The sequence below is a fragment of the Mytilus edulis genome, chromosome 11 (genome assembly GCF_963676685.1).
Source record: "Mytilus edulis chromosome 11, xbMytEdul2.2, whole genome shotgun sequence".
Lineage (NCBI taxonomy): Eukaryota > Metazoa > Mollusca > Bivalvia > Mytilida > Mytilidae > Mytilus > Mytilus edulis.
The window spans coordinates 56,517,885-56,535,401 of record NC_092354.1 but is presented as its reverse complement, the minus strand read 5'-3'; the positions used below and the strand labels follow the sequence as shown (position 1 = coordinate 56,535,401).

At 31.2% G+C, this 17,517-nt stretch overlaps 1 protein-coding gene across 1 annotated transcript; it reads right to left on the bottom strand.

The window, feature by feature from the left end:
- Positions 1–6,277: 6,277 nt before the first annotated feature.
- Positions 6,278–14,881, bottom strand: LOC139495852 (ras-related protein Rab-27A-like). Its single transcript, XM_071284257.1, has 6 exons — positions 14,783–14,881; positions 12,458–12,532; positions 10,462–10,568; positions 10,094–10,179; positions 7,177–7,404; positions 6,278–6,650 (listed from the first exon to the last, which is right to left on the bottom strand). Exons 2-6 carry the CDS (start codon positions 12,522–12,524, stop codon positions 6,461–6,463), a joined length of 678 nt encoding a protein of 225 aa, XP_071140358.1. The 5' UTR covers positions 12,525–12,532; positions 14,783–14,881; the 3' UTR covers positions 6,278–6,460.
- Positions 14,882–17,517: the final 2,636 nt, after the last annotated feature.

Below are 17,517 nucleotides of genomic sequence, written 5' to 3'. Positions count from 1 at the left end.
TTTATGCATAATTGCCTATATGGAATAGGTCTTTTGTTGAATATTTGAGTTTATAGTTCACTTTTTCCCCTTATATCCACAAATACTAGTACCCATTGAATTATAAATTATAGTACTTGTTTCACAAAATAACAATGTTCCCAACAATAGGATTACAAAAAAATATCACAAAAGTAGGTTTCTTGTTTACAATAAACATTTATTAAAGTTAACAAAAGTGAAAAAAAAGGTTTATTTTTCAGTGTGAACAATTAAATATCTTTAAATTTAAAAATTAACAATAATTATTTATAACAATAACCAACATTTTATACCAAGTTTAAATCTACCATAGAAAGCAAGTTGATTGTAAATTTCAAAATAAATAACGGACATATTTTGCAACTGTGATTTTTATGACAACCATTTATGTTGGCAAAGGAGACCTCATGCATTATCTTGTTCCAGTACTTGACCTACAATTCTTAATTTTAAGGTCTACCAGATAACTTGATTTACATTCATCATCATAAGGCGCACTTGAATGCTTGTCTCACAATACTTCATTTTTATGGTAAATCTAAACAAATGCATATAACAACAAAGTTGGAATGTATTACAATTTCTCTTCATGCAAAACAGATAAAGTACTTGACAACAAGACATAAACAACACGGAAATTTTACTTTTAACCTCCTTTTACAAAAAGTCACAATTAACATTAAAACATACAAAAATTGATATTAAAAAAATGTCAAAAACTATTTTGAAAATATTCAATCTGAATATATTTTATATTCAAACTTGGACATTATTTATTGCACTATAAGATTGCAAAAGGAGTAGGTTCCCAAAAGGTCCTTATTGGCCCTTAAATTCTAAGAAATTTACCCATAGTAATCAAAATAAAATTTTCGTTACAAAATATACAAGTGTATTAAAAATACAAATTCTACAAGCTCTAATGCATTAGAACAATTAAAATGTCCTCTAAAAAAGATAATTATAAAATTTGACTATTTTTTTGCCTAAATTTAAATTAATAATTTTGCTTCAGACGATTTTTGGCCACATGCAAGGACCATAACATGTTCATCGGATACATATAGATCTTTTTATAACAATTCTATTTTGGTCATAGGGTGTGGTCAATGCACCATTTTTTTTAGAAGGAAATAGACCTTACAAATGCATAAAACAGGCAATGTAGCAATATACTTGTTAAATACCCCCCTTTTGTATTTCTAAGCTGTCAACATTGTTACAAGGAACAGAAGACAACAAAAATGTTAAATAGTTTATCTAGATTTTCATATTTAAGATTGCAAATATAGGTCCTTTACATATGATATTACAAACTTTGATTTTTAGGGCCAATTTAAGGCCTTCGTGGCCATACCGGTACTCCTTTACATAATTATCAATAATTCAGCAGATATTTAGTTATAATCCATTATTTTGTTATTTTATATATTAAATCAAGGGTTATTTTTCACTGTAAAAATGCATATGATTTTCCCCTCATATTTATAAAAAAAACAAAAAAACTATCATTATTTTTCTCTACTTCTTTCGTTTTCATAATCATAAAATCTACCCAACCAACTTTTACTTATAAAGATGATTAATTAAAAAAATTAGGAATTTTACATCTTAATTATATATTAACTATTAGGACCACATCTACAATGGCAGTGGCTTATATAAACTTAATAATGTTAATAGCAAAGTATTGATTATTTAAATATAGTTAATAAAATATATTTTGTGTTATCATGCATTGTTAAAAAGATGGGAAAAAATAATAATTTTAAAACTTCTGTGTATTGATGTAGATCACCATTACATCTAGATCTGTGGCATAATAATTTATTTTGAATCAAATATTTTAAATTTCATTTATACCTAAGCATTGTGAAAATAGGCCACAGTGGCAGATCCAGTGAGGTGACCTCATGTAATTTTCATTTATACCTAAGCATAGTGAAAATAGACCACAGTGGCAGATCCAGGGAGGTAACCTCATGTAATTTTCATTTATACTCAAGCATTGTGAAAATAGGCTACAGTGGAGGATCCAGGGAGGTGACCTCGGGTAAATAGATGTTCCTTTTTTTGACAATCTATGCATTTGAATCGGGACATGTAGTTGGAATCCCCCTCTTTGTCCTGGTTTAGGAACTGGGAACCCCACCTTTTTTAAATGACTGGATCCGCCCCTGGCCATATATTCAAAACAACTATTTAGTTTCTTTTAAGTACGACGAGAGAAGGTATACCCTTTTTCGATGTTGATGGTCAAGCAGAATACACCATGAGAAAGATCTTCGTCTGAATTAGTGATTTATTTTAATTTCCCCATATTAAAATAGGCTGTAAGGCATCCCCCCTTTTAATGGTAATATGACCCATCTTAAACCAGAATATATATAACTATGTTGATAAAACTATGTTAATACTACTAATTACATTATTTTACAACCTTCACCTTTTTACATTTATTTATTTAGTATACATATGTTTATGTGTGGCAACTTCTTTGAATATATTAAATATACTATTAGATTTTTTATTAAGTCAGTAAAATAAAATAAAGATATTAAAAAAAATGCTCTCATTTATTTAAGACAGTTAAGAAAGTCAGAGACTAGATATTTTAAGATATCACAAAGATCGTGTATAATAATAATCCAAATTCAAAAAGATATAATATGACTATATATACATATTGTGAAAAGAACAAGCTCATTACTTGTTAGAGGGGGGATAGGACCTTTACCGGGACTCCGGGATCGGGTGTTTTTAAGCTCGGGATTTCGGGATTGACCCTTTCGGGATCCAGGAATTCTTTTATCGAATTTCGGGACCTCTGAATTTCGTGTTTTTTAAGCCCGGGATTTCGGGATCAGAACCCCTCTTACCCTCCCTCTTGTTAGAATTACCAAAGTATACTACATTACTCATTGTCTAGAAAAACTTTCAAAAATATTGAATACCTTACATAAAATAAACAAATCTAAACACTCTGATGATGCAGTTAGCGTGTTGATAGAGAAAAAGCAAGTATTCATCCAATAAGAGATTAGTTCCTATAAATACACCTTTGTCATGCAGATTTATTGATAGAAAATTCTTTATCGTGCAGATTTTTTGCTAAAAAATATCCCTTGTCCTGCTTTTTTTTCTGAGAGTAAAAGGGATTTGTGCTGCAGTTTTTGTTACAAAGCAAAGAAGATATGACAGAAAAAAACATTATATAAAATATATATACAAAAAAAATCCACTTTCTTCTCTTCATAAATGGAACTATATTCAGTTCTTTTAGTGCAAAGAAATTAATAAAGCTACTGTGAATTATGCTATTATACTATAAGCATATTATGTTCTCATTCAATATTTCTAGATATCTAAATTGTATTTCAATAAACCATTTCTAAATATCGAAGAAAAATATAACAGAATTAATCATAGAACTACATTGAAGTGTTCTGTAATATCTGGACACATTTCTGTGTGTACCAAGAAAACATGGAAATTTAATATCTTCACAAATGTAGCTGTAAAAATATAAAATTACAAAAAAGCAAGAAAATAATCTCTTCACAACCAAGCATCTGATCCAATTATCATGTTTTCATAAGATAATTAACCATACAGACTATTCCATTTTAAAGAATGTGGTAGGGTGGGAAGGCTATTTTTCTTTTAGTCACAATTTGTTGGTCATTCAAGGTTGTAAGCTAGTTATAAAGAGAAAAATTATATTATGTATGTTTTTTTGTTATTATTTGAATTTTAAAAAGCCCTCCTCCAAATTGTTTTAATGGAATAGCCCAATTTTAACTGGACAGACCTACAACTATAACTATTGATAGTCTTAAACACAACCATAACAATAGATATAAGAAGATATGGTATGAGTGCCAATGCGAAAAACAACACATCCAAGTCACAATTTGTAAAAGTAAACCTTTATAGGTCAAAGTACGGTCTTCAACATGTTTATCTAATGGGATTTGTTTTCAAAATAAAATGAAGCAAATTTTATTTTTTCAGTAAACTATGACCCACTTGTAAATGTATGTCTTATTCATCAATTTTTCTTTTTAAAGCACAATTCAAGGGGACATAACTCAAGAAAATCACAACTTAATCAGTCTATGGTGGTAAAAAGCATTGTATAAGTTTCACAGCATTATCTTGACCAAACTACTGTTAGAGAATGGAAACAAAAGTAGGAACATAGGGACGGAAAAGGTTAAAACTTTATTATGCCCCTGTTGCATAGCGACAAGGACATAAAAAGACTATAAGAAATGATCACTTAGGTGTTATGTATTGATTAAGATATAAAAAAAAAGCCAGTATAGATTTAGCATTTTGCATATAATTATGCAATCACTGTAAAATGCATATAATTAGGTCACAGTCTGGTGTTGGAATTGTGAATTAAATGCACATATCTTCTAGAATCCTAATCAAAAACTATAATCTAGCCGAGCAAAAGCTCCTTAACGGATATAACATACAAATACATAAATATAAACTTAAACAACAAAATATTACGTAAAATGTAGTTCTACAGATCAACAAAATAACATTGGAAGGATGGAATGACAACAGGGAATTAGAGCTAATTTCCTAATGCTTGTAGAGTAAAACTTTGGTTGGCTTACTTGCTCTGTTTGTATAAACATTTACTCAAGCTTCATAATTAAGATTGACATCTTCAAACAAATATATATAGGCATAGTTAAACCTGTATCTATTATATTTAAATATAATTGGATGTTGTCCCAATTACAATTGTACAATATGCAAATATAACAAGCAAGCAAGCTAACCAAAGTCTTGCTATACATGCATTGGGAAATTAGCTCTAAAAAGACCTAAATATTTCATCATGTAAAAAAAGATCAAATTCTCTATGGATTTCCGTGATAAAAGATTTCTCTGGAAGTGTTTATGAAAAGTAAAAGGGTACAGATCTATAAATAGAATAACAGCACCAAGCTTCAATAAAGAACAACTTTTGTTTCCATGGTTTCTAGAAACTGAAGAAAACCCATCTTATTGTAAATTATGAAAGAATAGCAATAATATTTCCTGTAAATTGTTATATTGTACTTTGTTGCTAGTTTAAACATCAGGAAACCTTAAATTTACATTAAGATTCATGGTTCCTGATGAAAAATCACAGGATTAAAAAAAATGTGACACAAAAACAAAGGTTCTATAATGGATTTGCTGGTTTGATGAACAATACAGTGCAATACAAAAACTAAACATTTAACTTGTATATGACATTAAATAGTTACAGAAAACAAATAACAAAAGTAAAAATGATAAATAAATGGATTTCTGACATAAAATTATATTAATTATCAGGTCCTTATAAATATTGGGAATAGTTTACATTAATAAGAAATAAGCCAAAAAAAAAAAATCAAGATGGCAAAAACTTTCATTATTAATTATCAATGCCATTTTATCATACAAATGTATTTCAAATACTTGAGAGAAATTCTAAGTGGTATGGACTCAAGTGACTATATTTTATATATTTTTTTTTTTAATCACAACCATACACAATACAAAAATAACAAGATATTCTAGGCTATGGCGTCCCTCAAAATATCTTAGGACAAAAACATTATACAACCAAATAATATCAATTTGAACAAAGGGCCATGCATATAGAAGCATGATACGACAGCACCAAATTGACAGGGATGTCAAACAAATCTATTTATCTAAATATATCAAAGTAATGCTGTCATATTTCTAGAAATCTCTTGCAATTACAAACTGAGCAAACTAAACATAAAAAATCTTATCAATGGATGAAAGATCAGGCCTTGAAGTCATAAAACTTAGAGAGTCAGTTTTTTGTACTCATATGACAAAAATCCACCAATCAAAATGCTGGATTTCATGTTTCGAGCATGATTTTTGTGTTCCGAGCACTGATCAAAGTTTTATGACTTCAACCACAGAACTTTTCATCCAATACAAATATATTGGTTCATTAGAAATTATTATTATGCTTATTGCCTATAAAAATTTATGGCATTCCAGGAATTATTATTCAAAATTTTAACAAAACGTTTTGATTGGCTATCAATGTTCTAAACAATGAAAATTTAACCAATGACATGGCTTGATTTTCATTTAGGAGTAAGAAAAAGGAAATCTCCAATAATCCTTTAGATAATAAAATGGCTAATTCACTTAACCTACAAATAGTTGAATTTAAATGAAAAATATGACGTCCATTTTTCAACATATCTTAAATAACTTTTTTTCAAAATTTTGTAGGTTTTATTTTTACAATCCATTATTTTCTTTCATAAGAAATATAATATATTTTTTAACTTCAATTTTGGGATCACAATAGATAGCAAATGAGTTAAGTAACATTGTGGCACATCTTGACAAACACTGCAGTCGCCAGTGGCCATTTTTCTTGCAGCCATTTTTTCTAACATCCACATCCGCCTTCCCCTGCTTCATCCATATGGTAACCATTCATCTGAGCATTACTTCTGATCCCTGGCAATTGAGATTTGTCCACACAACTCTCCATCCTCAGCATGACCATGTCTAACAAACATTCTATAGACTTGGCTACATTCTGACCGTTGGCTGCACTTGTCTCAAAATATGGAAGCCTGAAAGGATCAAAATGTTAAATACAAAAATATAAAATAACAATTTGTCGTTTCAGAACCTGAAATATTTTAGATAATATATTGAAAACAATTAGATAATGTATGCACAATATAATGTCCTTTGTTAATATGGTCCATAAGTGTTTCTCATTTCTATATAGATTAGACTGTTGGTTTTCTTGTTTGAATGATTTACACTGTTACTGTCTAGTCATTTTGGGGCCATTTATAGCTTGTTGTTTCATGTGAGACAAATCTCTGTGTTAAAGGCCTTACATCGACCTATTATTGTTTACTTTTTACAAATTGTGCTAGAGTTGGATGGAGATTTGTCTCATTGGCACTCATACCACATTTTCCTACATACTGTGGATTAATTCATCTTTGTGGATACTACGGATCAATCCAAAAGTCTCCAGTACTTAATGTTTTAAATCACAGAAACCAACAGTTGTTTCACAAACAAAGAAATCAATAAAAATTAAGAAAACAAATCTGATTTTATTTTTATTTTATATATACCTACCCAAATTTTTCTGCAGTTTCTCTCGCTCTCTCATCAGAAATACATCTATGATCTTCAAGGTCTGACTTATTACCACAAAGTACAATATCAGGGTTTTCACAATAAGCATGTGTCTGCAATTGACTGAGCCAGTTCTGTATGTTTAAAAATGATTGCTCATTGGTTAAGTCAAATAATAAAAGGAAGCCCATTGCATCTCGGAAAAATGCTGTTGTTAAACTCCGAAATCTGGAATAAAAAAGAATAATGAAGCATGATACCAAATTTCATAGAGCTCTGATTCATTGTGAACATGAAAAATATAATTAAGGCAATTAATAAATGGATTAATTGTTTTTCCCTGATTGAGGAGAAACGGGCGCACTACGTTTGCGCGCATTTGGGGATTAAAATGTTTTACGTTTGCGCGCAGCTTTTGATTACATTTGCGCGCATATATTTTATAGGTAAACTCAGGTAAAAATATAAATAAAAATTTAATTAAATTATAATTGACTATATATTTTTTTTATTTTCATAATAAATATGACTATCAATTATTAATTTTGAAAATATTTCTTAATTCAAACTATATATTGTTCATATTGAATTATAAAACCAATTATAAAGTTATCATCATTTATACTCCATTGCGAATTTCAGAGTGAAAAGGATTTGAACGAATAGTGATCGTTTTTAAAATAAGTAAATAATTGAAGTTAGTTTGTAAAGTTACACTAAGGCACAAACATGGAGTTTCGACACGTACCTACATGTAAAGTATATGAAATTACCAATACCTTTACCTTTATGATTAGCTATGTTTTAGCATTTTAACATTTTTATCTGTACATTTTTCTAGGATTTAGTGCTTGTGCATAATAAAACGGACTTATCTTGCTCGAAATCCCACTTCCACCTCATCGTTGGTGAGTAGGGGACCAAGACTAACGGAATGAGTACTTATACTTGTAAATAATTGAACTAATTATAAATAAATAAGTATTATTACCTGTATTTTACCTGAGTTTACCTGTCAAAAAAATGCGCGCAACTGTAATCAAAAGCTGCGCGCAAACGTAATGATTTTTGCGCGCAAATGTAATGGTAATGCGCGCAAACGTAATGCACCGGCAGAAACAGTGTTTTCATTGATATTTTATTTTATTGTTTTGCAAAAGTTTGTGTATGCTATAAGTCAGAAACCTGTAATTTACTGTCGTTCAGATTTATTTTTTCATTTTTTGTTTATACTGTTTTATCATTCATCAGGCTATTTTGTCTTCTTGTTTATTAAGGTGGTACCCAACACTTTCACTAAAATTAATATGGCTCGTTTAAATTTCATAAAATTTTGACAAAATATATACTTTGTCCCTTTGACAAAAATATAAAAATTTCAAATAATTTGAACCAACTGTTTTTTCAGAAAAATTACACTGGTTATATAGTAGTTTGACAAATACTAATTTTGATCATTTAGAAGCTTTATATTCCCTTAACAGCATAACGTAATTAAAACGTTTAGCTGATTTTACAGAGTTATCTCCCTGTAATGTTAGGTACCACCTTAAATTGTTTTACATTTTTTCATTATGTTGCCTATGTATAGCTAACTATATAGTATGTTCTTTAAGAAAGAGTGACCTATAACTATAGCTGCTTACAACTTTGTCAAATGGTCTCTGGTCTGGTGAATAGCTGTTTCATTGGCAATCATAACAAATTTTCTGGTATCTACATAGTTTAACTTGTCAGAAAAAACTTCCTTAGGACTTAAGATTTGTTCGGTTTTAGTTGATTCATAGTTTAGCATGAACTACGATGATATGACTGGACATATGAACATGTCAGGTAGACACAGGTTTTCGGTATATAGAAGATTTAGGCCAGGATTTTTTGATTTGTTGGTTTACGGATCCGCCGACCCGATTTTACCGATTTGCAGAATAAAAATAAATTGACTTTTCATGCTTTTTTATTCCACCCGACCTTAACAAAAAAAATATCCCTGAAAAATAAATAAAATACTCTTTTTTTTATGAAATGAAATGCATTTAACACTAACAGAATCATAACACTTTCGGTTGTGAAAAAATAAAACTTACAATTTACGTATCTAAAAATAGACAAATCAATGATAACTGACCTTGAAATGTCATTTGCGCATAAAATATATGCGGAATGAAACATGTGTTTTACTTCTAAACCCATTACACAATAAGTTTTTTCCTGTATTTGTCATCATTCTGTAAAATGCAACATCTCACAGAAACAGTGGAAAATGGACTTGTCCAAATGTGGTAAATGTAAAGTTAAATTACATTGTACTAAATAAAAACAAATCATTTGGAATTTTCATGTTTCACAGATAATAGAAAAAATATCGTCCATTTCGATATATAAAACAGGAATGCATGACAACTGATGAACCCAATATCCTTGTTTTTCCAGTGGACGAATCTATTAGTATTACGTTTTTGACACATGTGTATATTCCAACGGCTTTTATGCAATTTTTCTTTATCAGTTGTCCTGCTTACAGATCATTATTCACCAAGTTTCCTGAAATTGATTTAGAGCTATGCTGATCTTTTTTTTTCTTTCTTGTATGTGAAATGACGATTTAATTTCCTCTCTGCCACGGTTCGTAGACACCCCCCTTTTTCACGGGAAATTATTAGATGATGTCATACAATGTTTATGACAGGCTGAGCAATACTATTTCATGGAACTTAAATTTAAGAAATGATGAAAAAATAGCATACCAAACATTTTGATTTTTGCATAATATTCTTTTTTGAAGAATATTTTTTTTATTTTTTTTCCAATCGACCGACCCAACTTTTTCATGGGGGAAATCCGTAAACCAACAAATTAAAAAACCCAGGTCTTAGTTTAGACAGGTTTCACTGTAGATAAAAATCCCTGATTATACCTTTCCTGACCAGCAGTATCCCATAACTGTAAATGTATTCTGTTACTCTTCCCTACAGCACCATCCACACCTGGAACTCTGTGTACCTAGAAAAGGGAAAATAATTCAATTATTATTTTTCATGGGGAGATAATAGAATTTAATAAAAATAATGTCTCCAGAAAAATTAAGACAATATCTTAAACTATACATCAAAGGTATTACAAATATGCTTGTCAAGATTTTTTTTTATATGAGAGAGCAACCCAGATGAAAAGTTAATAAAATAGACATACAATGTCAGCATGAGGTTTTAACAGATAGGCTTTAACCTATACTGAATGGCAGAAGTGAAACATTTTAAATGAAATAGATGTGTTTTTACTCACCACTCTCTTTTCTTTGAAATCTATGCCGACTGTTGAGATGAACTTTGTACTAAATGTTTTGTCAACATACTGATGTAAAAAACTTGTTTTACCAACACCTGAATCACCTAGATAGAAAATTTATCTATTTTCATTTATAGTTGTACAATAAATATAAAACTAGATAACAGTGTATTTTAAATGTACAAATACAACATGCAAAAAAAACCCAGGTACTTGGTTATGAAATGAAAGTTTATACATTAATTATGCTGTTAGTCTTCTCTTTTGAATTGTTCTACATTTGTGATTTCATGGTCTTTTAAAAATTGATGTGCGGTATGGGCTTTGCTAATTGTTGAAGGCCGTATGGTGACCTATAGCCAGTCTTCACACTGAGTGGCAGCCCAGGCTTGTAAAATTGCTCTCAGGCCTGTAAAAATCATATCTACAGGCCAACGGAATCTAACTAAAAATTTTCAAAATTTGATATTTGGGCCTGTAGATTTAGCAGTTCATCGTGAAGACTGCTATAGCTGTTATATTCTGTGTCATTTGGTCTCTTGTGGAGAGTTGTCTCATTGGCAATCATATCACATCTTCTTTTTTTTTATTATTAAAATCAACCATCTGTTTTCTTATATTTAACATCGGCAGCACAGCAGGTGTCAAAAGTAGAGCTAGATACAGCACATAAATTCCTCAATGTTTTTTTTTTTTATAGGAGACAAGTACATGTAGATCTATCCTATGTTTTCTGTTTGAAGAAATTGTGTAGTCTGTCTTTTTCATCTAGATTTAATCTTTTATTTGCCATGGATTTGTGTCATTTAACCCTTTTTTTTGCCAGTGAATTGTTCGTGATTTGATTCAATTTTTTTTTCTCACTGATTTATATGTGTTTGGATCTTGTCAGTAGATCTTGTTTTGACAATGAATTCGTTTGACAATTAATCTTTTTTTTTTCTTTCAGCCATCTTTGAATAATAGTCAATCCACAGTTAATAGCAGTATAGAGTAACTACTTTCAGGTTGGTCACAAGAAATACCCACGATAAGCAGATGTAAATATCAACTATGAGGGGGGAAGGACCTTTTTCGGGACATCAGGATCGGGTGTTTTTTTAGGTTTTGATATCGGGATTGACCCTTTCAGGATTCAGGATTTCTTTTTTTCGACTTTCGAGATGTCAGGAATCTCTGGATTTATTTTTTTTTAATTCAAGACCTTCAGGATTTCAGGTTCAGGACCCCTCCTAAATGCCTAATCATTTCAAATTTCTCTTCTCATTGGTCAGGTTAATGAAATTCAAAATAATAGGGAATATGAGTGCATGTCAGCACTGAAAGTGTAAAGCTTGCTTTCAATTTGCATACATGATGCATTGAGAACATAAAATTAAACATGGCATTGTTTTATTTGAACATTATTGAGTTATTTCCCTTTGTCCTTAAAAAATATAGATTGATTTTCAATGCATGAGGATCTGAATCAGGTTATATAAATGAAAATTATTGAGGGAGAGGAGCAGAAATTCTTATAGGGGCTGGGGATCTTTGTTTGGCACATCAAAGGTTGAATGTAAACTCTCTACAATTCGCCTTTTCAGAAACTAGAGGACTATAGGTAATTTCATTGTTCGTACACCAAAATAAAGATAACGTTACATCATTGGTTGAATTTCAATTGTTTAGAACGTTTTTAACCAATCACAATGTTTTGGTGTACGCTTTTGAATATATTTCCCAGAATGCATTCCATTCTGAAACGGCGAACAAAACAGTGTCAGCAGATGTACACTTTGAAAAATCTTTTCTACTCCCTACAATAGTAAATACTGGTAGGTACCCAATCATTGGTCCTAATCTTGTGGTTTTTAAGGCATGTTGCAACTTTTGGGGATTATTGAATGGGTTGATAGCTTTCTTTTCATGATTAAAACATAAATCTGATAAATTAGGTGTAAAACATGCAAAAAATCTTTTATGACAATGAAATTTAACAACTAATCATTACCTAATGTAAGAAACTTGATGAGATAATCGTAGTCAGTAGTGCCATGTGTTGGGGTGGTATCACCCATTTCTAGCTCTGAAATTAAATAATATGTGTATTATATTATAAATGTATTAATTAGATTTACAAAGAGATTGACACTGACTAACTGAAAGTGAACTAGCTTCTCAATGCCCATTGCTCAGATCTAGAACCTTCACAATTTTTTTTCATTTTTTTTTAAAACTATTATGAATTATAATAATCATTACAGACCGTAAGACATATTTCATTCATCAATATTCATCTTTCAGAAGAAAAAAAAATCAAAACCTTTATCATGCATTCATGTTTATGCAGGAACAAAACATTTTTAAAACGCATTTGAAGTTCCTCAATTCATGACCTCACATTGAATAAACTGGTCTTCAGGGTCCAACTAGCAGATTGACCAATGATTTTTTTTTTTTAAAGGACAATCTTCAACCTCCTCTATAGTTTATTCATTCATTACAAATATGAGCAGGTGCTTCCTTTAAAATATGCAATTGTTAGTTATATTATTAAGTTAAATTTTGGAAAGTTGCATTAGGTTGGTTCAATGAATGTTGATTGATCCTACATGTAGGTGAAAATGTAAGGTTTATTTGGCAAAAGATTGGGTGCCCCATGTATTTGATACTCAAATGCTCTCAGGAAGTTATATTTCATGAGATATAGGGGAATTAGTACTATATTACCTCTTTTTTATAAAATAGCAAGTTTCAGTAATATTACAGTTTTTAGTAATATTGTCGTTATATTACAGTTTTCAGGAATACTATAATATTACAACTATATAGACCCTATATTACAGAAAAACGTAACATTACAGATTTATGTAATATTACAGTTTTCAGTAATTGCCTGGGCTGCCATATAAAAAAGAAGATGTGGTATGATTGCTAATGAGACAACTGTTCACAAAAGACCAGAATGACACAGATATTAACTACTATAGGTCACCATATGGCCTTCAACAATGAGCAAAGTCCATACTGCATAGTCAGCTATAAAAGGCCTGATATGACAATGTAAATAAAGGCAACAGTAGTATACCGCTGTTCAAAATTCATAAATCGATAGAGAAAAAAACAAATCCTGGTTACAAACTAAAACTGAAGGAAACGTATCAAATATATAAGAGAACCATGAGAACTACGACACAACAAATTCAACAATTCAAACGAGAAAACTAACAGCCCTATTTAAATAAAAAAGTGAACAAAAAACACATATGTAACACGTAAACAAAGGACAAGCTCCTGACTTGGGACAGGCACATACATTAGTCCTATAACATATGACTTCACATTCTTATTCAATTTTTAACGTTTTTATACTGATATTTTCATTTTTTTTTTGAATGCTTGGGTGGCAAATTGATAGAAAAAAAAAATATCAGAACAGCAAATAGAAATAGTAAATAATGCTTTGATGTCATATGTTATAGGGCTAGCCAAGGACGTATGTTAGTTATACGTCCTTGGACTAGCGCATACATAAATAATGTGGCGGGTGCACTCTATGGGAAACAGGAGTACTCTCAGAGAGTATCAAAAGGGAAAAACTGCAAGGTGAAATTTGACGCCAAATTTGACAACCTGAGGTGCACAAAATACCCATTTATTTACAGTTTAAAACTCCAGTACTTATAGGAATAACATGAATTAATACACCTTATCGCTATTTGTCCGCCATTGCTGGATATCACACAGTTTTCCGTAAAATGTTGACGTCATAAAACAAAATATCTGACGCCACAATGGAAAAGTGATTGTTGTTGACGTCAAAAGTTCAAGCGGCCGGGTCAGCCGGGATTAGCAATAACAGTCTTCACGATGAACTGTTAAATCTACAGGCCCGGAGCTCAATTTTTGAAATTTTTTAGTTAGATTCTGTTGGCCTGTAGATATGATTTTTACAGGCCCGAGAGCAATTTTACAAGCCTGGGCTGCCAGGGCTGCCACTCAGCGTGAAGATTGCTGAATAAGGTGTATTGAGTGTGGGAGACTTCCTATATTATAAATATATGAAATTTGTAGCGCTCTCGGCTTCCAGCAGTGTAGTCAAAGGTCTCAAACATCAAGGATCCCCAATTTGATGTATAAAATTATACTAAAAATACAGACTTACAAAATGTACAGTGCGAGAATGACGATAGAAATTTACCGACCAGCATCGTTCTTATATTTTATCATGTTTCTATAAGGGTGTGACATAGAAACATTTTAAAGTTAAACAATCAAGCTTAAGAAGTGAAGCTGTAGTAAAATGCATATATCGATAACCTACTAAAGTATTAACCTGCAACAGACAGTTTGCAAGATGAATACTGTATAAATATGTCATTAAACTTGCCAGCAAAACTTTACCAATATTTATACAGATTGAGTTATCTCCCTTAGCACAGACGGTGAAGATGAAAATATTTCCGGGAATGCAGACAATCTGTTCCGACCATAAAGTGCAAGACTGATTTAGCTCCGGAAAAATTTTGTTACACTTCAATCAAGGATTTGTATAATCAAAAATAGCTAAACAAATCTTTGCTTCAATATCTACAATCATCGTTCCCTGCTAATAAAAGTAGAAGCAAGTCAATTCATTTTTAACCCCCCCTTTTTCAGTCAGGTTCGTTAGGCAGCAACCATTTGATTTTCGGGGGGGGGGCTATGGTTTTTTTTGGAAAAAAAGATTGTTTCCAGTTTTTGATTCTGAGAAAAAAAAATTGTTTGTTTCACCCTCAGCTGCCACTATATGTAATGCTAAAATTGAAGGAAAAAAATTGTTTTCGACTTGTCGCGAAAAAAATTGATTGTTTTTCGCCGCAGGCGAAAAAAAAAGTTTGTACAGAAAAAAAACCCATAGCCCCCCCCCCCAGAAAATCAAATGGTTGCTGCCTTACTTGAGTTGTTTATTTTCTTGTCCACTAAAAATCTAGTTAAATCCCGTTAAATATACGCCCCAAGTGCATTTCTTTTCTTGTTAAATCTATGTTTTTATTGTTTGCTTTTGATCAAAGCTGGGAACTGTGTACTATATATCAATTTTTTATATTTGTTTTTTTAGGTGGACCCCCTACCCGGCATTACATATTTTCCTCAGATAGAATTTACTTATAATAGTTTGACACAACCGTGCGACTTTTCAAGCTACAAATTATCCAATTTTGAGACTATACGAATCCTTGGTCCGCCTAATTCACAATTTTTATATAAGACTGGGCTACCGTGTAACCACTATAATAGTCATTGATTGTTTATCTGTTGATATAGTTATATACATAATATGTGTCCATGTATCCCCGGACACGAAATGCATGCTAACTATATTTTGCACCGAAAAGAGAACATATCTACAATTTTGCATAACTTAAACTTATAACTAAACACTTTTTTTTAACAAAAAGAAACTAGTCTACAATGTATGTGAATGAAATTTGAAATTAAATATGAGAAGATATGTTTTAAAATATGACTAATGAAAATAAAAATAAGATTATTTTCTTGCTACAAATAAAGAAACAAATAAAAATTATTATTTATGGTGGCCGAATGCGGCCATTTCCCCTTTTCGTGTTTCGCGTTTTCTCCTCTCACTTTTCCAACGCGAAATCGCGAAATCGCGAAATCGAGATAGCAAAATCGAGAAATTGGGAAATCGGGAAATCGGGAAATCGGGAAATCGGGAAATCGAGAAATCGAGAAATCGAGAAATCGAGAAATCGAGAAATTGGGAAATCGGGAAATCGGGAAATCGGGAAATCGAGAAATAGAGAAATCGAGAAATTGGGAAATCGGGAAATCGGGAAATCGAGAAAGCAAAAACGCGAAATCGAGAAATTCATTTCGCGTTTTCGCTTTTGTGTTTAAGCGTTTTTGCTTTCTCGATTTCTCGATTTCCCTATTTGCCGATTTCTCAACTTCTCGATTTCGCTTTCTCGATTTCTCGATTTCCCGATTTACCGATTTCGCGTTTGCAAAGTAAAGGAAGAAAACACGAAAAAGCTAGCGAAAAGGCGAAATGGCCGCATCCGGCCACCATACTCTTCGGATTTCAAATGATTGGATTTGAGCGTTCCTGATGAAGGTAACTCCAGAAAAGCGCTTCAGACGCAAGAAATTATTAAACGTGTTGTTTTCCATTTTTTAAGCTTTCTCAACGTTTGGATACTCAACATGTACAAATTAAGTCTTCAACTTCGTACTTTTTTTGGCCTTTAATTTCATCATTTTCTTATTCAAGCGTCACTGGTGGGTCTTTTGTAGACGAAACGCGCGTCTGGCGTAAATATAAAATTTTAATCCTGGTATCTTTGGTGATTTTATTTAAAGAAAACAGACACATTAATAGTCTATGGAATATGGAATATACATTGTAGTCTTTTGCTAAATAGACTTATTAATATATATATACATACAAGTCTAAAAAGAAAACAACGTCCAAACATATGATTGCGTTGGATAAAAGCCGCAATTTTTATACACGTGCGTGTGAAACAAATTTCGTTGTAAAGGGGTCTAAATATTGAACAAACAACATTTTCCAAAAGACCAAAAGAGTGAAAAAGTATTTTTTAATAAAACGCATTTGACTAACAGGATTCTTAAACCCTGCTGACTGTCATTGACGATTGCCAAATTAATTGATCACAGGATGTTACAAAATGGATCTTTATATTAATTCAATACCAAACAGAAAACATTAATCGTGCGGCAAAAATGGTGACCCACAAAGATGAGGTGCTAAAATTTGTACACCATATCCGGATTTCGACAATTGATGTCTGTTCAGTTATGTTAGGAATCGTAACGGTATCTGAAAGGCCATATAATTAAACTTAATTTAGGATATACACTTTTTTTTTTAAACAGTCGAAATAGGATGAACGGATTATATAAACCGGAGGGAAAATATATTACAAACCAAAACGAATAAAATATAAACAAGTCTAAATTGAAAACATCGTTCAATCCTATGATTGCATTGGAAAAAAAACGCAATTTTTACGTGTGCATGTAAAACAAATTTCGTTGTAG

Bases quoted from the DNA above. Each gene is read 5' to 3' on its own strand.
- LOC139495852 (XM_071284257.1), bottom strand. From the start codon at position 12,524: ATGGGTGATACCACCCCAACACATGGCACTACTGACTACGATTATCTC. The intron at 10,569-12,457 runs GTAATGATTAGT...TTTTCTATCTAG, and splicing joins CATCAAGTTTCTTACATTAG to GTGATTCAGGTGTTGGTAAA. The intron at 7,405-10,093 runs GTATAATCAGGG...TTTTTATTCCAG, and splicing joins GATACTGCTGGTCAGGAAAG to ATTTCGGAGTTTAACAACAG.